Below are 21,810 nucleotides of genomic sequence, written 5' to 3' on the forward strand. Positions count from 1 at the left end.
TTCATTAGTCAGTAAGTAACTCTTCCCTACTGCTGTTAGCTTATCTGTTGCAGTCCTAAGGCCAAGTAGGCTCCCACTTTCTATTTTGTTAACCCATAACTAGTGTCCACTGCTAGCCTGCCTTTTTGAGTCTGGTCTTTCAGCTAAGCCCAGTCAAAGCTGTGGTACTCTGAAAATAAGGGAATTTAGAAGGGTTTTGCTTGTCTACTCATTTCAAGGAAAATAGCCCAGAATGGTCATCCAGGCTGCCAGAAAATCTTTTAGTTTCTCTACTTATAAAATTAAGGGACCCAGAAGATAGTATGGTAAGGTTTTTTTTTTTTAAAAAAGAAAAAAAAAAGACAAGGGTACCTATTATGGCTGCTGCTACCCCCCATCTGGAAGGTTCCACCCCTCTGTACAGCAAGGCGAGTATACTGGACCCCACGGTTGCCACTCAGGCGACTGGTAAAAGCTACAAGAAAAGAGAAAGGAAACTGAATTTGGTGAGAAGAAACTGGGTTCAAGCAACACAGCAGGTAGTAAAAAGAGGTTAATTAAAATAAAACAAGGCCAAGATATTGCAGAGCCCTCCCATTTGCGTCCCTCTGTACCTGGGCTTCGGAGAATGGCAGAGAGTGCAGAAGTACTGCTGTGTCCAAATAGACGCTCATGCATGAGCTGTCGCTGCCGGGCTTCTTGTTCTCGCCTTAGAGCTTGAGCCTCAGCTGCAATGTCAGGTGGCATCACAGCTAACACACTGTCTTCCATGTCCTCTAGGACACTCCGGCGCAGATCTGAGGGTAGAGTCTGAATGAAGGTCACAGGGTCCATGGGGGTGTCTGAGCTGGCATTCTGAGCCAGTTCCCGTCGCTGCTGTTCAGCTCTCTGCTGTGCCAGCACCTATAAAAAGAAATCAATCAATCAATAAAAATATAGCTATTTTCAAGCTAAGTCTGTTCTCACCATATTCCCGCTCACATACTTCCTCTTGAATTGCTGGAGGTAGAGCAGCCAGGAACTCAGGGCTCACTTCAGTCACACCAGGGTTCCCCACTACTGCAGGAGTTGAGCTATTTGTGGAGGGAGCAGTTCGCGTTGGTGGACGTATGCCCAGCTGATTCTGAAGGACTTCCCGACGGATATCATCAGGGAGAGCAGCCAGAAAGGAGGGATCCACACCTTCAGGAAGACTGATACCTAGAGATAGAAAGAAATAGTTCAACAGTTCAATTAAGTTCAAATAGTGTACGCTATTACTCAACCTTTATAAAGACTCTTTCATGTCGATGTGTGTGCCTACCATTATGTAGTGTCCTACTACAGAGACCTAGAAACAACTGACCAATGACTGAAAACTCCATTAACTCTGAGCTAAGGTAATCCATTCTTTTAAAAGTTGCTTATTTCAGTCAATTATTTCCATTGGTTCAGCAATGGAAAACTGACTAACAGTGTCAATGAGGATTATAGATATTAAAGGTCCTATTCTATAAAGGTAGGAAATGGTACAGATGAAGAATGTAAGCGAGCTAAGGCTAACCTGACTTCTAAGTCTGAACTCATTTTATTATGCAACATCTGCATCCTCTTATTGCTACTTTATCTTCAAGACTCCCACCCCCACCCCCAGCTCACACACATACCTGGAGGAAAGTGTTTGGAGGGTATGTCCAAGCAAAGAATTTTTGGAAACAGAAACTCTATCATTATGGCACACATGGACTTACCAGCCAGGGGATCTTCTTCTTCACTGCTTGTTGAAGGTAGTGGCTCTTCTAAAATTCCACGAGAATCTGCCCCAGAGATGGCCACGGCAGAATCTCTGGTGGAAGAACTCTCAGAGGATGCAGGTGGGGAGCTAAGGGAAAGAAATCATTCTCAGGGTGTTCTTTATACAATTTTCCCATAAAAAAGCAAACAAAAAAGAAACCAAGTAACAAAAACATTCCTAATACCCATTTCTCAAATAAGACACATTAACCATAGTGTAAAAAGCATGCCCAACAGTGAACAAGTTAGAGTTTGGCTTGAAATAACCTCTAAAGCATTACTATAGTCTCTTGGCTGTATAGTACTTACCTGTCCTCAGGTGGCTGGGTGGATTCTCTTGACACATCAGGTCTGCCTTGCACATCTGCCCCAACTGATGGGGCATCTCCAGGAGTGGAGCTACCTGCTGTGGGCTGCTCAGAACTGCCAGCTGCTGGAGTATCGCCCACAGCCTCTTCTAATGTACAGGAAGCCAGGCTGCTAGTGTCCATGGGAGAACCTTCCAGTTGACTGCTGACAGCTGTTAATGCATCTGAATCTTCAGCTCTCTCTGGGGAAAGAGAGGCTAGAAGGAAGTAAGAGTGAGAAATTAGATGGCTGCTTTGAATCCAGACTACATAACAGTCAAGGTCATTGGTAGGGTTGTTTCCTTTTGCAGGAGTTAGTAGACTTTTCACTTGTCTATATCACCACTTGATTATCTATAGCCCACTCTTCCATCTCAATTGCCTTTTACATTTCTTCTCAAGACTTTTCTATCTATTACATGTTTGTTCTACACATGTCTGTGAAACAATGTCCCTAGATATCTGAGGTAAGGATTTTGTTACTGTCAGTTTTCCTGCAGGTACCATGCCAGTCAGTGGTTCCAGTTATCTAAATAGACAAGGCTCTTGTGATGGTTGTTGATCATTAATTTGACCAAATCTAGTACTACCCAAGACATGGAGACATGGGCCTCTGAAAACATCTTTTAGGAATTACCACTGTGGGTGGTAGCACTCCCAGGGACACTAGGCTGTTCAACTGGAGAAGGAGCACGGAGAATCATGCATATATTCATTGTTTTATGCATAATGATATGTGACCAGCTCCCTCAAGTTTCTGCTCTGACTCTCCCTACTATGACAGAATATAAACTGGAACTGTGAGTCAAAATAAACCCTTGTTCCCTTAAAATAACTTATCAGATTATTTTTACCACAACATTAGGAAAAAAACCGACAGTTCTTCAAAGCGAATAAACTGGCATCTTAAAAAAAAAAAAATCTCAGGGTTTGGGATTTAGCTCAGTGGTAGGCTTGCCCTAGCAAGTGCAAGGCCTGGATTGGTCCCCAGCTCAAAAACAAAAACAAAACAAAAAAATCTCTCAGGCTATAGTATAGAAATTGTATGGTATAGTGAGACTCAATTTAATTTGCTTTATTAAATATATTTTGTTGAGAAGAATTTTGATGCACCATTTTAAATAAGTGAGAAGTATTTGAATGATAGAAAAACTGAATGACATAAAAAAATTTCAGTTTAAGAATGAAGGCACCGCCAACTTTGAAAACTTATTTTCAAAGAAGTTAAATAACAAACCTGATGATAGTTCAGAAACGAGTATTGCCCAGATGAATGGCTAGTACTATCATTAAGCTATGCAACAATAATTAACAGAGGACACAAAGAAGAAATCTCAGCTTCAAACAAGAAAGCTGAAGTGTAAACCTAGGATTCTGAGATCCTAATTCTAAGTGAGAAAGCAGAGAAAAGTTACAAAGATAGCAATTCTTTCCTTTTTATACACCTTTAAAGCTGACGTATTACTCACTTATGGTGGGAGCTGGAGACAATTCCATTTGAGTTGTTTCTGCTTCTCCACTTGGTCTTGAGGGACCCAACTCCTCCAACTCTATAGGCATCAATAGCTGTGTAGAGTTTCCCACTTCTTCAGCAGGCGACTGCAGTTCCTGAGAAATCTCTCCTAAGGATGGTGGGGGTGGAAGTGTTGGCTGCTGCTGGGAGGGTTGTAGGGTACCAAGTGTCTCCTTGGACTCAGATGTAGGTGCATCCGTTGAAGAGGGGGTTGTTGGATAGCTGTCAGGCATAGGAGTCCCATCTTTATTGGAAAGAATAATATTCAAGGTTAAGGGGAACTTAGCGAATGACCATGGGAAGAATCCAATTAGTATATGCAGTCTGGTATGGACACATTCAAATAAAAGACATGAAAATCTTTCTCAAATCAATCTGTTCCCAGAAACAACAGCTCTTGGTTGGCCTATCATAACGATGAAGGCTAAATAACAATACTATTTGTGTCTCAAGACCAGAGATTTGACTCTGATGATCTAAAAAATACAATCCTTTCTATGTTCCAGGTAGAAGAGTACCACATAGATAGGGCAAGGCTACCCAGAAAAATCTAATAAAAGTTTACAGAGCTTTACATTTCCTCATCTACTTGGAACAAGAAACAGTCAGAATTCTACATTGCTGCTGTTGTTTACAGATAGGGTCTCATGCAGCCCAGGCTGTCCTCAAACTCTTGCTTTTCTTGCTTCTGCCAATTAAGTTTTAGAATTGCAAGTATGAAACAACATGCCTAGCTTCTATTCAAAATTCCTAAAGTTCAGTTTCCATTCATATTCTTCATATTCATATTCTACTACAAATAAATGAAGTTATCATAGAATCAAAGAGTAGAAGAATGCCCAGTTTATACTCAATGGTAAAATTATTGGTTAATATTTTCTAATATATGGTACAAGCCATTTAACAGTACTTATCTCACTCTATCATCTGTTCCCTTCCACTTCCCTTTATTCCTGTTTAGTCAATAAACATTTACAGCTTTTCTCTAATGGAGTCAACATTGCCAAGACTTAATGTGAGTATGCCACACACCAGGGAAAGTAGTAAGTTGTATAGTTATCTTCTTATTGGGGCTTAAAATCCCTACCCCACAACAATACAACTTACTACCTCACCCCAGCATGTGCAGATGTCTCTAGTAAGGATAGCAGGCAAAATGCCATTTTACCTGGTAGCATATCCCACAAAGCTATGATTCCCCAAACTCCATTTTTTAAGACATGTTCTTAAGACTTTTAGATTCCATAGACCACTAAGATTTTAGACTAAGAATGAAAAGGACTAAAGTAGGCATTACTTTTGGTTTTGTAAGGAAAAAAACCCCAGTAACTTAGTAACAATATTTTGTTATCCAAGATCTAGAAAAATATAACTTCTAAACATAAAAGTCCTTTGAATGGGATAAATCTAGCTCTGAAACACAAACTAGACTTCTCTTTGTTAATTTTCATTCAGGACTGGCAACTGAGAACCACTGCTATCAGGTGTTCTAAAGGAAGTGTCATACCAAAGGATGTACCTCAAAGATGTAAAGCCTAGTTTGTGGGGGAAAAGAACAAGATACATGACCTGTGTACATGTCAGACAGAAAAACATGGCACAACCGTAACAGGAACCTGAATAGGGCTAGCTGGATGGGAAGTGTACCACCGTGGGAAAGACAGTAGACTGTATAGTTATCTCCAAGATGGGGTATGACCCTAAAACTATACAATCTACTACCTCATCCCACAGAGCACCAGTGTCCGTCTTCAGCCCATGCGGCCAGCTATTTGGAAAGAATCCACTGATTAATTAACAAGAATGGAAGGGAGGGTTACCTGAGACATTCTGTTCAGTGGAGTCATTTGTCTTAGATACAGTACACTGCAAAGAGAAGAGAGACTATTGGGAGATGTTACAAGCACACAAGAAAGGTCAAATATGAGAGTCATTATCCCTTACCTAGACTACCCAGGAATTCAAGGACATGTGGGCATTTCAGAATAACAAAATATTATCTAATTTCTTTATACATACTATACAAATGCTCAACAACAGCTTTGGAGAGGACTTGGGGATATAGCCCAGCAGGAGAGTTCAAGTTTACCATGTGTGATGTCTTAGTTTTTATCTCCAGCAATACACTAGAAAGAATGCACTAGGCTACATAAAGACAAATGTATGGGAGTGAGGCAGGAAATGAACAATGAAAGAATAAAAAAGAACACATCAGAAATTAGCACAATTAGTCAAGAAACTCTTAGCTCCATCTATTTCCCTTCTTCGGATTTATTATTTTTTTTTCCACTCTAGCTTTGTTTTGGGGCATTGATCTGGATCAAATCTTGCACATGGCTAGTGAAGTATTCTACCACTGAGCTTATAATCCAATGACCATTTTAGCTCTTTTAGTCATATACAATGTTACTGCTTTTAAGGCAAAGTTTTATATAAAGATATTTGTTAGAAAAAGCCTGTACTTATAAATATGTTTGCACTAATTTTAGTTAGCATGTTAGGAATCAAACCTGGACCTTGGACAGACTGGGAGATTGCCCTATCACTAAGATATACCCTCAATATCAATGCCCCCCCCATTTCTTTTCATGTGTAGGAGTATGTGGCTGTGTTTAAGTATATGAGCTCAGTTTATGTTGAGCAAGCACATTATCACTAAGCCAATTCCAGTAATTTTTAGTATTTTACTTTGCCTTATTGTTTTATAGTAAGAGTTCTGTGAACTGAGCTTGGTGTTTGTTGGAGGTTTTTTTGTTTTGTTTTGTTTTGTTGGTGTTGGATGGTGTTGGATCACATGGAATTGGAGTTAGTTTTAACTCCAATTTAACTGAGTGGGAACCAAATTGAGGTTATCCCCAGATCTCCTTATCTTTTATTTTAATTTACCTGAAAAGGAGTCAGAGACATCAAGGATACCACAAGAAAACCTACAGAATCAATTAACCTGGGCCCACAGGGACTAACTGAAGACTAACCTATAAACTAGAGAGATGGACCTAGGTCCCTACACATTTGTTAATAGATATACAGCTTGGTCTTCATGTGGGACTCCTAACAGCAGAAGCAGGGGCTATTCCTTACTCTGTTGCTTGCCTTTCCCCTAACTGGGCTGCCTTATTTAGCCTCAATAGAAGATGCATCTAGTCCTATTGCAATTTGATATACCAATGTGGGTTGATATCCATTGGTGGCCTCCCATTCTGAGGAGAAAGGGATAAGGGGAGGTGGGGATTAGGGGAGAGAATGTCAGAGGGAGGGACTGGGAGGAGAGGAGAGAGTTGGAAGCTTTGATTTGGTATGTAAATTAAAGAAAAAAATTACCTAATCTCTTAATTGCTGAGTGGTATATACTATAGCCTTCTGCTCCATTCTTTGTGTGTTTCTATTAGCTTTTATGCATATACATTAGTTGTATAGTAATAGATTTCAGAATTGGGAAATTTTCTGGAAGTCCACTGTGAAATGGGAGAACCAAGAACGTGGGCTGAGTGAGGGTCTACCTTTAGGCCTTAGAGAGATAGAGACTACAAAGTAGGAATATTGTGTAACGAACCATTTTGGTTCGTTCACATTTCCCCAGTAAGATAATGGAGAAATAATTTACCTCTGGGTTTGATTTTTTTCTTTTTGCCTAAAAACCAGATGAATAGTCAATCTGAAAATGAACAACCTTCCCTGTCAAATGTAATATTCTAAAATTTAGTAGTGGTTTATAGTACTATGAGCATGGCAAAACCATAGTGAATATAAAATGATTTATCTCCAGTCACCTGTGCGCTCTGATCTCTGTTTTCCTTGTCTTCTTTGCATTTGTCTATTATTTTTGTTTCTTCCTCAGCCAGTTGTTTCCTGCGTTTCTCCCTTCTCTCTTCTAGCTCCTCATCTCTCAAGAATTCCAGGTGATTGACAATGGGCACTTTAACCACTACAAGAAAAAGGTAAAGATCAGAGGCTGATTTGGAGAGGTTGAGGAGAAGTAGAGAGGCAAAGCTAACAGCCGGAGAATCAAATCAAAAACAACACTCTGAATACTCAAATTCTAGCATGGAAAGGTCCATTCTACACTGATACTCAAGTTGCCACAGACCTGAAACACAGTCATGCATACTCTCGGCATCAAGAACTTTGCATTCCTCTGTCCATCGTGTCAGAGCTGTTGGGATGCTAGACAGGGTTCCTATAGGAGAACACAATAAAGTGACATTCTTGACTTTATGAAGTGTTGATTGACCTAAAAATTGCAGTACTTCCCCCTCAAAGGACCCATCATCTGTCACAAGTTTTGCTGTATTACAGGTACCCAGAGGCAATAAAGAGTTGTTGCCCTTCCTTGGCTAAGACACCAAGTGGTTTTGGCGCCTATAAAATGCAGGAAAGATACTATTTTTCTCCTTAGGATTAAACAAGAATCAAAGATCTCTATCCTCCCTCTTACTGCATAAACTTGCCTGCTTGGCTAGTGGCTGTACTCTGGTCATGAAAAAAGTCATCCAGCAGCTCGTCATCAGACCTGGCGATGATATGGACGTCATCATTGCCCACTAGGAGGCGGGCCCGGCCTCGGCTTTGTAAGGGAAGGCTGCTGCTTAGCTGAAGAATGTCAGCAGCAGCAGAGGGACCAAGCAACCTGTAGGGTAATGGTAAGGTACCACTTTCATTTTTAAGTCCACAGAAACCTGTTATCATGAGATAGAGCATGTAGATCTATTAAACTTACAGGATTATGGATAAGACTTTATCATACTGCATCTAAACCTTTATTACCATTCTTATTAGCCTGCCAGTTTGATAACTGAGCTTAAACTGTGCATTATTTTATGGTTCCTTGAACACCCAAGTACTACTAGGGAAGTTTTTATATGTTACGTATAATACCTCTGCTTTATATCTTTAAGCCACTTACATTAATTCATTTTAAAATTGTTTCACAAATAAGGTCAGACACCTTATTTGTGAGAGACTGTTTGTCCTTATGGTCAAGACAATGTTCAGGTTCAGTTAAAATTCTTAAGAGCTCCATTGAATCCAACTTCTCATTGATTCTGCTTCAACACAAACTCACCTCTGGAGTATAAGAGGAGGGTTAGGCTGGCGATTCCCAGGGTAGTGAACATGAATGGTATGTCCTGTATTGGCTGTGAGCTGTCTTAGGGTCCTTTGACTGCGACCGATGCCCTGGGTAAGACGAGTTGTAGAAGAGCCACTGCCCAGTGTCAGAGAACTGTGATCTGCATGGCGTACCATCAATGGGTGGGTAGTAGGGATATTTCCTGGGGATGGGGGAATGTCTGCTGCAAGGAAAATATGCAAAAGGGGTCAGTGCCCAAAATAAATTTCTTTCATTGCTGTTCATGTGTACAACTTACTTACTCACATGAAATGTGATCTTTCTTCTTTTTCCCTATTCCCACACCTAATCCAGTCTTTGATACAACCATAGGTTATGCCACCACCTCATTGTAATCCTACCTTTTCCCAACCCATTTTAAATACAACCACAGTGATGCCTCTAGGCACTTCAGATGCTGGCCCCTTGGCCTAGAAGACTTTGCTTCCCTTTTGCACCTGCTCTTTTGTTCTCATCCCAAGATGTCACTTCTAAAGTCTAACAGGTCAGGTTAGATATATCTTTACTCTGTGCATTAATGTACTACAATGTGGTTCCTTCTTATTTATAATTCCTTACAGACCATAAGTTCCTATAGAGGGTGAAAACTCCTGTTTTTCTTTACCACCTTATCCCAGTACCAAGGACCAAGGCACATGTCAGATACTCATTCATTCATTTTGTTGAATGGACAAAGGCTCAAATATAAAGAAGGTTGACGAAAACCGCAAAAATTCTAAGAGTATCATAGAAGGTATCTTGAAATTATCTACTGCTCATTTTAGTTTTCTCTTCATGCTTTTTCATTTACAGGTGACAAACTGAGGCTCAGAGGTAAAAGATTATGGCCAAGACAACAGACCAAAACTGTTAAGTGTTTTCAGCTATATTATGCTTGTGATTTGAGGTAAGACCTGTCCCATGAAGACAGCTTGATGCTAAGAACTCGTCGCTATAAGGGAACGTTGATGTTGATAGGAAAGGAGTGGAGAGATTCATTCTCTCTCCCGATCAGTTGCATCCATGATGAACAGTGAATATATAAAATCCACTCCCTAATGCCAGGCTCAGCGATGTCCATCCAAACCCTTGAGATCCAGCGTTACATATTAAGGATTATTGATTTCCCTGTCACTGCAGTGTGCATTCAGGTGCCTCATGTAGTCAGACTTGGTCTCATTTTTTTTTCCTCAATCAAGCAAAACATCAAGTTGTCCAGGCTCTAAGAGCTCCCTGTTTACTGAGGTGGAGTTAGTAAGAGCAGCCTCCTCCGATTCCTTCTTGCAAGGATATGTATGCTATCCAGAGAGATGGATTCAGACATCCCTTGACCCAGGATGTCAAGACAGTAAAAGTGGTGTCCTCTATCAGATTGATAGCTGTTTTAGTTCTGCTTGGCTTACCCTAGAGAAGGGTATAAGAATCAATAGGTAAAAACCCAGCTGAGCCCCTGTATCTTACTAGCACTGGAGAACATGTTGTCAAACTCAATGATGAGATCATCCTCCCGGTCAAAAGCTCCATCGGACCAAGAGGAGAAAAGTTCATATCAGGGTAATCCTCATCAATTCCATCTCAGAACCATCATCGTCATCATCTTCATCTCCTTCTTCACCTTCATCATCCTCCTTAAGGGAAAATACGAGATGGAGAATTGCTGGAGGTAAGTGTTTTCTGAAGCCTGGTGTCATGGCCACATGAGCACATGAGGGAGGGAGGCGACGAAGCTAGCTAGTAACCCAGATTGTCCGTTTTTCTGTAGTTCTGTGCTCCCATGGCAGAGGTCATCTGAACCAACCCAAACACAGTCCCCCCTCACCTGATCATCTTCCTCATCTTCCTCCTCCTCCTCCTCTTCATCCTGACTATCATCCTCATCCTCGTTACTGCCACTGCTGTCCTCTTCCTGAGTGTGCTCCTCCTCATCCTCAGGGTCCAGGATATTCATGGAATCTAAAACAAAGGGAGCACATTGGAGGACTATACTGAGTAGCTAGAAAACAGGCCACTGTGCAGGCCGGCAGACTGAGCGGGAAGGCGATGGGGTATCTGACTCTAAGAGAGGAAGAATCAGATCTAGGGTGATGTACAGACTTAATGAGCCAGCCCAGATTTCCTGAGAGTGCCAATCAATGCATCGACACGCTGAGCAGGGTTGCTGAAATGTGGAAGCTGGCTCCAGGGTGGTGCTTGAGGAGCCACGATGTAGGGCTTGGCCAAGTCTGTCGGTGCCCCCTTGCCTTTCCAGTCCTATTTTGCTACTGACTGCATCCTGTTGATAAGAGGGAATCTGGAGCGATGATAGCAGGTGGGTGAGAAGAAAGCGAACCAAGTAAGAAGTGACAAACTTTGGGCAAGCAGTAGTAAAACGTTATTTGAAAAAACTGGCTGAGGATAAAGTGGATGGTGTATGTCAGCGCATGCAGACAGATGCTTCCTTATTCTGCACATTTGGGCAGCTGCCTCCAGGAAAACCCTAGTGTAGTGTCTGTCAGACGTGCAGGGCAAGAAGGGAGGCCTTTCTGGCCTCGGCACTCTCACCTTCTCGGTTGGCCTGCAAGGTGGAAGCTTGGCTGAGGTTGGAAGGAGCTTCATCCATCAGCACGTCCTCTTGTGATTCATCCTCTCCACTTCTGCTCACTGAAGGTTACAGAGCAGAGCCTTCACTGAACAACAGAGGACTTCCCTTTCCAGACTGGGTGCGTCTAAGTAGCTATGTACACCTAATAGATATCCACGTTTGGCTTTTTCCTCCTTTTTCTTTTTCCGATGAGGGAGAATACCTCGATTCTCTGCTGTCAACTATCTAGATGAGCTTGGCCAGTCACTTTACCTGTCTGAGTCTCAGTTTCCTCATCTGTAAAATGGAACGATCACATCTGTCTTGCCAATCCCACTAATTGTGCAATCACAGAGTACGATGGATGTGAAAAAGCTTTGTATCTTTTAAGAATACATGCCTACTTCCATTTATCCTTTGGTTTTCTTGACCATTAAAATAAAAACATAAACACCTTCACAGTGAGGTGGCAGCTGGTTACCTTTGTCATTTTCCATTTGAAACTTAAAAGGGGCCATCCTTAAGGAATGACCACTCTTTTTTTTACATTATTGAGACACAAAGGCAAAAAGCCCCTGGACTTCATTGAAGAACTGAAAGAAAAGCATTTTCTCATCCTACAGCCTCTTCTAGGCCTCCACGAATAAACAAACACTCTTTTGATGTGCCTGATGTTATCATCTATACTGATGGTCACCCCCCACCACCCGACACACACAACACTTCAGACCTGTCACAGGCCTGTAGACAGCTTGTTAATTTCATTTCTGTTAAGATCATCAACATCACGAGAAGCAGCAATCTAGGCTGGCTATGAGCCCTTAGGCAGAGCTGAGCAAGCAGATGATGAGAAGAAGGGTCCTCCCAAGAGAGACTGAGACAAAGGAAGAGGCTTGACTCAGTTCTGGGGCTCTCACCTATAATTGTACTGTTCCCAGATCCGCCATCCCTCTCAAGCAACTCATCTATCAGGTCCTCCAGTTCATTCTCAACCTGGAGAGAAATAGAACATACATATGGATGCACAGAAGTCTATCATTGTGCTAGAACTGAAACCCTTTTAAAAAAAGCCAGCAACGGAGCATATGTTTCTATAATGTGATAGGATGTTACATACAAACCGAACCACACACTTGGTGCTATTATCACAGAGACCACATGCTTCCAATAAATCCACACTGTCTTTCAAATGGGTCCATCCTGGTTAACTGACTCCAGGTTAGTCTTTAAGACCATCCAGGAATACATGCAGATCACTGCAGAGCCAGCAGTTAAAGTTCATAGGCACAATTTCTTATCCACTGCTACCAAATCTATCATGCTTTAAAAAAATGTTAGAAAACTGGTATTTTAAATAACCCAGTGAGATCTAGTGGTATGGCATATGATGGTGCTAAGTAGCTTTCAATAATGATCAGACCCAAGTAAATTAAAGACACTGTACCCAAAGGCCTCATGTCAGTTTTTTACTTTAACATTTCATCTATGTCTGATTGGAATTTGTACTATTTCACAGTTCTGCCCCCAGCCCCACTTTAACTAAAACAATTCAAACAATTTGTTGAGCATCTACTAAGCACATCTGTGTGCCTCTGAAGGCTGCTTTGAGGCAAGATCTAAAGTACTCACCCACCCACAACACTTGGGGTTTGGTTCAGTGCCGCAACAGAAGAAATGTTGGAATGATCTGCCTCCCTACCTGCATCTCTTGTGAACTGAGCACCTCAGGCTGCCCAGCAATCACCACTGAGTCGGTTTCAGCCTCCCCATCCATGATATCCCCATCTGCCACCTCTGTCTGAGTGACATCATGATCCTCCTCCTGTACTTCTGCCTCCCCAGGCTCGCCTGAAACAACCAACCAGCATAATAATCAAAGGGTGTTTATATGCTGGGCATCGTGAGGCAAGCATGAACACAATGATTCATCTTTAGGCAAGTTTACAAACTCTCAAGAGTATAAATGAATATGTGACGAAGGAAAAGACTTGGTTACGGGTGAGGATAGCCAAACAAAGTGAAGGAATTCCTTGTGGGGCAGATTTCCACACCATTATGACAGATATCTGCAAGGCTAGCAAGTTCCCAGGGAAACAATAAGCTAGAACAGTTTAATTCCAGAAACAACAACACCCACCCATCCAGTTCTCCAGACAATTCATTGTGATTCCCTACCTGGATCTTGCTGATGGCTACTTGAGTCCTGAGAAGCTCCTTGGGCATCCTGCTCAGACTTGCTCTTGCTAGAAGCACTCTTGCTGCCAAAAAGGCTACTGGGTTGGTTTACAATCCGGGAAAGTGTTTCCAAGGGTTTTAGGGCAGCATTGACTGTGTTGGCCATATTGGGACTGAGATACAGAGAAAGATACAGAAACTAAGGATAGAAATACTAGATGCTGATCTGCTTAGTATACCTAAGGTTCTTATGATGTAAACCAAGAGAGAAAAGGCACAAAATCTAGAACTTTCCACTTGGGGATTCAAATACTATTTGATTTTAATACTTTCAAAGAATATAGTCCAATAAAGCAAAAGTTAAATCAATGTCATATTTCAAGAAGCTATGATAAGCAATGAGAAATCTTTGAGTTTAGAAGCCAGATTTCTAGATGACCACATATGAATAGTAAACCACTTATTAGACTATCAAGGAAAAACAGAACCATTCAACCAATTAACCAAACAAAACCATCTCCAAACCCCTTTTATATTTTGTCTTTAATCCTTTTTTGAGACAGCCTCATATAGTTAGCTCAGGCTAGTCAAAGTCTCCATTTAGTAGAGAACAACAGTGAACTCTTGATTCTCCTTCCAAATTCCAAGTCCTGGGATTACAGGTGTGTGCCAACCACACACCTAGCTTTTAGTCTTTAATGATCACCTTTAAGTATAAAATATAGAATTTACAGAGTTCAGTGAAAATATCATAGTACCTGCAATTAAGAGATGTAACATTTCTAAGTGTTATAAGATACATGTGGCTAAGCAGAGCATCACTGAAACCACAAGTCCAGTGGATCTTATAGATCTGACCGCAGTCTCAGATACCAACCAACACTAAAATGAACCAAAGCTCATGGACATCACAAACTGTTTAATAAGAACACAGATGGGGAAATGATGAATAAGTGATACATTGATAGGGATATAAAACAGAATGGTTCAATCATTGAAAGGCGAGGGTTGGGAGTTTAGCTCAGTGGTAGGCAGCTTGCCTAGCAATATGAAGGTCCTAGGTTGGGTCCCCAGCTCTGATAAAAAAAAAAAAAAAAAAAAAAAAAAAAAGGAAAAAATCATTGAAGGCTAGTTGACCCACATGACTCTCCAAAAATGATGGGAAAAGTAAATATTTTTTTCTTAAAATGTTTAATTTGGAATGTTCACATAAACTGTAGACTCAGGAGATAATCTGTAACATATTTACCCTGAATTCTTCAGCATTGTCAAATGTGCAAAGAAAAGCAAAAGATTCTTTAAGACAGTGTTTCATACAGGTCAGGTGGGCCTTGACTTCTTGGCCGTTTTTTCTTCCTTGTGTGTGCTAGGATTATAACTGCTACCAACCTCGATTTATGAAATGTTGGGTATCCTTCATGCATACTAGCCAAGACTCTACAAACTAAGATATATTCCTGCCTAGAGAAACAGACTTTTTGACATCGAAATGTCATGCATGATCTTCACTGGATCCTAGATCAAAACACACTCCTAGGGTTATTAAAGGCACAATTAAAATAACTCGAAACATATGAATACAGATCAGTGAAAATATGATTATTAAGCATTATATGGCAAGCTTTTTGGGTATAAATGTTTCACTTTTAGGAAACATATTTAGAGGTTAAATAGTATGTTTTAAAAAATTAATTTCCAAGAATTGAGCTGCAGAAAAGCAAAACACAAATGGAGTAAAAATGCTACCAAGATGTAAATATAGACTCATAGCATTACATGACTGAGTTTGGATGTTTAACCTCTAAAAGAAATGGTTTGGGAGTGCTATTATTGAGCTTAAGCTAAGTTTGAAGAATGTAGACAATTAAAAAAAATCAATAGGTTAGCTGTGCACGATATGTGTATACATGTAATTCTAGTACTTGGTTGGAAGGTTAAGAAGAAAAGACAACGGCTGAGATTGCAGGTTCCAGCTTAGTAGTTAATCTTAACAAGGATTACTAATGGTAGGTTAAAATTAAAAAAACCCAGTATGGGATGTCTATCACCTAAGATACCTTTAAACTGTTGCAGTAGTTTAAATAGGCAACTCAGAAAGTAACAGAGTAAAAGGTACAGCTAAACTACACTGCAAGGAAGCAACTGCAAGACTAGAAGGCAAGACTTTTGTAGAAAAGCAGTCTTCATCACTTCAGAAAGTATTAAGAATAACATTATACCAATTAAAATCTATCCATTTTTAGTGCACACATCACAATATTCACCTACATCTTATTCCCCACCGACCACATGGCACAGGGCATTACTTTACCTGGACAAGTCTAGGCTGTGAGGAACTCTGGCCAGGTCATTGACTAGTCCCTTTTTCAGGAACAGTCGAATGATGTTGTTCATGCCATTATGCTGAGTTTTGGCGGTGGCACTACTGTAGAAGCTGGAGGTGGAAGGGCAGGATTCCATGATAGTACTGATGATACACATCACTGCCTGAAGTCTGGGAAAGAAGTTTGATAACTCTGTCAAGTGAATACCGCCCAATTTTAAATGATATCTTTACTAACTTGCCTTAGATACCCTCTTATGCTTTCTGCATTTTCTTCTGGAAATAATACCTACACAGAGAATTCACTTTCTAGTTAGTACACATTGTTTACTACAGAAAATTTTAAAACCTGCTCAATTTTGTGTCTGCATATAGTGAAAATATCCTTTGGTTTTTTTCTTTTCCTAAGTTGCATGTCTAGTTCACTTGACTATGGGTACCCAGACATCTGTTCAAGTTTGGAACCCTTGGACCATGAAGTAAAAGATGCTCTTGCTGATCATTACTAGGTCAGGCATGAAACTTTACCTGGCATGTTTCTCTGTACTCTCAGCCATAGCGCCCGCCCCAGGGCTGCTTTTTACTTCATTCACTAGGGCCACCTGGGCATCTGTGCCGCTCCCAGCAGCAGCCAGACTTGCAAGGAACAGTCGGGCCAGGGCAGGTGTGTCCTTGTCTTCTGCATTCTGGGTGTGTGGGAGGAGGTGGTCCAGGACAAAAGCTAGCACACTGCAGTCCTGAAAAGTCATCAATTGTGACATTTACTTACAAGTGCAATTAAGCCACATCATACATATAGCAGCAAAGACACTTTTTCTTTCAAGTCATCCAAGGTACAAGCTTGCTAGGTAAGTAGTGAACCAATTAGCAATCTTTAGGAGGCTTTAATAAAGCTTCAAGATCCCATCTATTTCTCACCACATGGCACAGACTGTCATGGAGCTGTCACTTTGCTTTCTACTTTTTGAGATGTGGCCTTACATAGTGTAGCTCTGGCTGGCCTAGAACTTGCTATATAGACTATTATGGCCATTAGGTCTCCCTAGTGCTAGGAAGCTGTGTGCCACCACACCCAACAATATATATTTTTTAATTATAATAAAAAAGGGTGGGATTCATACAGCCTAGGCTAGCCTGAAAATTTATCTAGAGTACTGGGATTCTGGGAGAGAGCTAACCACATTGAATTCTTAAAAAAAAAAAAAAAAAGATTTTTTTAATGTATGCGAGTACACTGTCACTGTCTTTGGACACACAAGAAGAGGTCATTGGATTCCAATACAGATAGTTGTGAGCCACCATGTGGTTGCTGGGAATTGAACTCAGAACCTATGGAAGAATAGCCAGTGCTCTTAACCACTGAGCCATATCTCCAGCCCCTGGATTCTTAAAATTTTGAGTGACTTTGATTACAGCAAGCAAATAAAATAGATCAAGCATTTTCTCCAGCTGATAGTTGGATAATCTGAGACCTAAAGAAAAGTAGCTTGCACTAAGAGGTTGGTCAAGGATAGGAGATTTAAATACCCATTTTTGAATACTACAATTCCTTTTGACATTTGCAATGTGCCTGAGACCCTGTACTGAAAATTGGGAGCTGAATGAAAGAAAGAGAACATAGTTAAAGACAAAACTAAATAAAAAATTCAATATAGAATTACTTAAAAATGCCAAAAAGGTGTAACAATACAGGAAGTTGAGATGGACCCTTCTTTTACTCTATAATTTCTGCTCTGATTTCTAGGAAAAAATTACGTTGTATTTTTCAGGCAGATTTTGGAAGAAGTGACAGTTGCACAACACTAACACAACTCACTTTTAGTAATGATTTTATGTCAAATTTATATCAATTAGTAGTAAATATTTCTAGAGATTGGAGAACTGGACAAACTCATTCCCAATGAAGTACAAAGGTAAAAATACTTCTTGAATCTTGGTAATGTCATCATATTATACGTGTGCAATGTAACCAAAAAACAAGTACTTAGCTTAGAATCTAAGACAAGGGTTTCAATTTTTGTTCTGGCCCTATAGTGTGTGCCTTTACTTGGATCTCTGAATCTTATCTCCTAACTTAAGGAGATGCTTCTACTAATAACTCTGAAGTGGGGGCAAGGATTATCAATGGTGTTTGTAAAACACCGAGCCACACTTGTAAGATGTTTGGATAAGTAATAAGCAAGATACTCAATACATTTATAGTTAAAAGTTTTGTTCCATAAATTAGGAGTACAACTGAATAAAACTGAATAAAAACTTTGATATAAAACCAAGTATATACAAATTGAATATATACATGTCAAAAGGGCTCACACATACAATATATAAGGAATCTAAAAGTCAAGTGTTAACTGGCATTCAAACACAGTTCCAGCTATTCCTTAGGGTGGCAAGACTGAGCGCAGGAATTAAAAAAAAAAAAAAAAAAACCAAGGAAATGCAAGTCCCAAAGATAAAACTATTAACAAACAAACTGGAACAAATAAAATGAAATATGTGATGGTGTAAGGTGAGACAATCGGAACTCTCATAAACTACTAGAGTGGTAAACCTTAGTTACCATCTGCTAAAGCTATATAAAGTCATGTTTTAGAGCTCAGCAATACCCTAAAATGGAAAGATGACTGAAATGTCTATTAACAATAGAAATTGACCAAACATGTATATTCATAACAGATATCACAACCGTGAGAAAAAAACCTCTAAATGGGAAAAAAAATCTCAAAATTTGTCAAGCCAAATAAGATACAAGATTTTCATCATTTAAGTTCCCTACCCTGATTACTCTGATTGCTTCACATCATGACAAAAAGACTACCTTTTCTTTCAATGAGTACTTGGCATTCATAAGTTTCCAACAAAGTCTAGGATATAAACCAACTATTTTAACACTAAAAGAAAATACTGGAAATATTACCTCTTTGATCAGCTCAGACTGGCCCACGGTATAGCTGTAGTTTGCAATCAGGGTAGCAATACCAACATAGGACCTCACCAACTCTGCCAGAAGACGAAGGATAGTAGAGGTAGGCATTAAAGGTTTGCTGCCCTTGCCTTTCTGCTTGCCTTCCTCAGAAGTCCGGTCCCCTTCTTTATCCTTCTTTCCTTCTCGAGTCTCCTCTGGAGTTGAAGCTCCTGAGAAAATAGGCAAACACTTCTTAATTTTAAACTGGAATAACATTAAAACTCAAGCCACAGGTAGAAAGAAGACAGTATTTCTCCATTTTAGGCCCACTTGTACAAATCAAACACCGATTACCACTGTAATTGAATGATGATGAATATGGATAAAACATAGAAGGAAGATTGGACTAACCATCCATTTACCCGCTATTTCCTGATCTTTATGCAATTTTATGCCCTAGAAATAGTAATTTTCTAAATACTTATTTTTTTCTTTTGTTCCCACATACTTGCCTAATATACACTTGCGTAATTTAGTAAAGTGCCATCTAGAAACATGGAAATATTATGTACCCTTTATATCTCATGGAAGTATGTGTTCATTCCTTTAGTTATAATTGTTAGTGTCTCCTTAATTAGACAAAATTCTTTAACTGTAGTTAAAGTCTATATAGTCTGCCACATACTAAGGGCAAAGACATTTTTCTTTGACTAATATGCTATTACCCAGTAAAGCCATCAAAATAACTTAGCAAATATTTTATTGATATCATTTTTAATTGTATGTGGATATGTGTGTGAGTACAGATTCCCAAAGAAGCTGTGAGCCACCAGAAATACTGCTGGGAACAGAATTCGGGTACTCTGCAAGAACTATGGGTTAGAGTTCTTAATCATTAAAATCCAAGCTTCTCAACAAGCCATTATTTCAATGAAGATTTTTATTATTTTTTACTTGTGAGTATGTGTGTAGGGGCATGCAGAGTGTGTGCAGATGTCGGGGCAACCAGGTATCATATCCTTGGAAAGTAGAGTTACAAGTGGTTGGTTGTAAGTGACATGTAGTGTTAAGAACTGAACTCAGGTCCTTTGAAAGGTAAGATGGTTTACTTTCTCACATTTTAATCTCTTGGAATTAGTATAATACTATATTAACCAAAGTGTCTTCTAAATTTTATTTTAAAGCTCTATTAAAGGAATCAACTACAAAAAGTATATGACTATAATCTTGTCAATGGCATAAACACTCTATACAAGCCAGCTCATGGAGTCAAACAAAAGGAATATATGCTCTGGTACAAATAGTATTAACAAAAGGACATCACCATAATAACCATTACCAACATAATGGAAATTACAATTCTATTAAGTTTAGCACCCTGTATCTGCAGAATATCTGGCACAGCCCTAAAAAAAAAAAATCAGATGAGTAAATGTAAAATGACAGTGACACCTGTTAGGAGACACCAGTTTCTTTATCTTCACAATAGATAATATGAAAAGGCAAATTATTACCCTCTCCTTGGGAGGTTCCAGTTGTGGAAGTTTCAGCAGGGGCACCATCTGCAGCAAAGACCTGACTCTGGAAGAGGAATACATGTGAGCTGTGATGAATACAAGTGTTAAGACTCCTTTTAAAACTTATGTCTGAGAATGCTGTATTTAAACCACATTCTCCCTATAATCTATAGAAAGCTATCGCAGTTTCCAGAATAGTCAAGTAAAGAAAATGGAAAAAAAAATCATAGAAAATAAAATGCTAAAGACACCTTATTTTTTTCAGCAATAAATAATTAACACATGTATTAAAATTAATAATTTTTCTAAACAGGGTCTCAGTATGTAGTCCAAGATGGTTTTGAACTCACAAAAACCTGCTTTTGTCTGTCTCCTGGATTAGAGGATGAACTTAAACTTTTAAAGCTTCCTTTGATTAACCCTAGATACCTGAGAAAGTAGAAGAAGAGGGAAAATGTACAAACATTGGAATTGGACTTACATTTAAGGAAAAACCTGACTGTGTATCAAAGTCACTGCCCTGACGAGTAAGTGACCGGTACTGCTGGTATACATCGTCACCCATGTCTTGTAGGAGCTGGCCAACCTCTTGGGTCATTCCCCCAGGTTTAGGATCAGATTTGTCTGCTAGAAAAATAACAAACATCTAAATTAAAATATGGTCCTTTAATTGTACAATATCAGTACTATGTTCCTAAGGCTGCACTTAAGAGCACCAGTGTAGTAATTATGCTGTAAAACAAACAAATATAACTATAATTGGTATACACAATATAACCTAGATTATGCAGCATGGTACATCACCAAATTTTGTGCAAATGCCCTTTATAATGCTTACACAATATCAGTTAATGTACTTCTCAAAATGTACGCCTGTCGTTACTGACAGAGCATGGTTGTTATTCCAACACTAATTAGTCTTATGATCAAAGCAGTTTATTAGTCTTTTTACATTCTTAAAGTTTCGATATTAAGCCCCAAACAAACACAAGCAAAAGGCTTGTACAGTATGAGGCCTGTAAATAGGTACATCAATTAGAGCTAAATCATTGTATGGACTGGGGACTTGGAAGATGGGGTAATGATACTTGATATGAGGAAAGGATCAGAATATTATTGTAAAGATGAAAAGCACCAAAAGAAAGTCTTGAATTGTTCTACAGTTATTACTATCACTAATTATTACAGTAATTACGACCTGTATAAAACTGAAAAGCATGGCTGGATTAGAACTTTGGGTTCCAAGTAATTCAAACATAATTTTCCAATCACTCACATGCAAAGGAGGATTAGGGTGGAGGTCTAAAAAGTAAAGAAGTCATGTCACACTAATAATATCCTTTTTGCTTTTTACTTCTAATAGGCATTGTGTAAATAAATACCAAAAACTGTGAATTTTTGGTCACACCTTTCTGTTTATGGTATATTATTTTCTCAAACAACAGATACTGGTAAAATCCTCATCAACATCATTCAAGATCCATTATTAGAACAGATTTATGCACTTGATCTTAAGGACTCACAATTATTCTTATACCTCTTAAAATGTATGGTAATTAAGTATCTTCAGGTGTGCATTACTTGTCAAATTGTTTTTTAAAGATTTATTTT

General features: G+C 39.4%; 1 protein-coding gene across 1 annotated transcript in view; it reads right to left on the bottom strand.

Annotated features, from left to right (window-relative positions):
• The window catches only part of Huwe1 (HECT, UBA and WWE domain containing E3 ubiquitin protein ligase 1), a 128,440-nt gene that overhangs the window by 15,099 nt on the left and 91,531 nt on the right, over nt 1–21,810 (bottom strand). Inside the window, 24 exon segments of the mRNA XM_032889688.1 lie at nt 352–454; nt 594–882; nt 965–1,179; nt 1,710–1,840; nt 2,062–2,317; nt 3,569–3,856; nt 5,433–5,478; nt 7,383–7,537; nt 7,700–7,789; nt 8,061–8,239; nt 8,675–8,903; nt 10,181–10,237; nt 10,240–10,287; nt 10,290–10,347; nt 10,539–10,672; nt 11,261–11,359; nt 12,197–12,272; nt 12,979–13,127; nt 13,455–13,627; nt 15,766–15,948; nt 16,306–16,514; nt 18,695–18,912; nt 20,197–20,263; nt 20,681–20,826. Of these exon segments, the coding sequence (XP_032745579.1) occupies nt 352–454; nt 594–882; nt 965–1,179; nt 1,710–1,840; nt 2,062–2,317; nt 3,569–3,856; nt 5,433–5,478; nt 7,383–7,537; nt 7,700–7,789; nt 8,061–8,239; nt 8,675–8,903; nt 10,181–10,237; nt 10,240–10,287; nt 10,290–10,347; nt 10,539–10,672; nt 11,261–11,359; nt 12,197–12,272; nt 12,979–13,127; nt 13,455–13,627; nt 15,766–15,948; nt 16,306–16,514; nt 18,695–18,912; nt 20,197–20,263; nt 20,681–20,826 (3,598 nt within the window).

This window comes from Rattus rattus, chromosome X (genome assembly GCF_011064425.1).
Source record: "Rattus rattus isolate New Zealand chromosome X, Rrattus_CSIRO_v1, whole genome shotgun sequence".
Taxonomy (NCBI): Eukaryota; Metazoa; Chordata; class Mammalia; order Rodentia; family Muridae; genus Rattus; species Rattus rattus.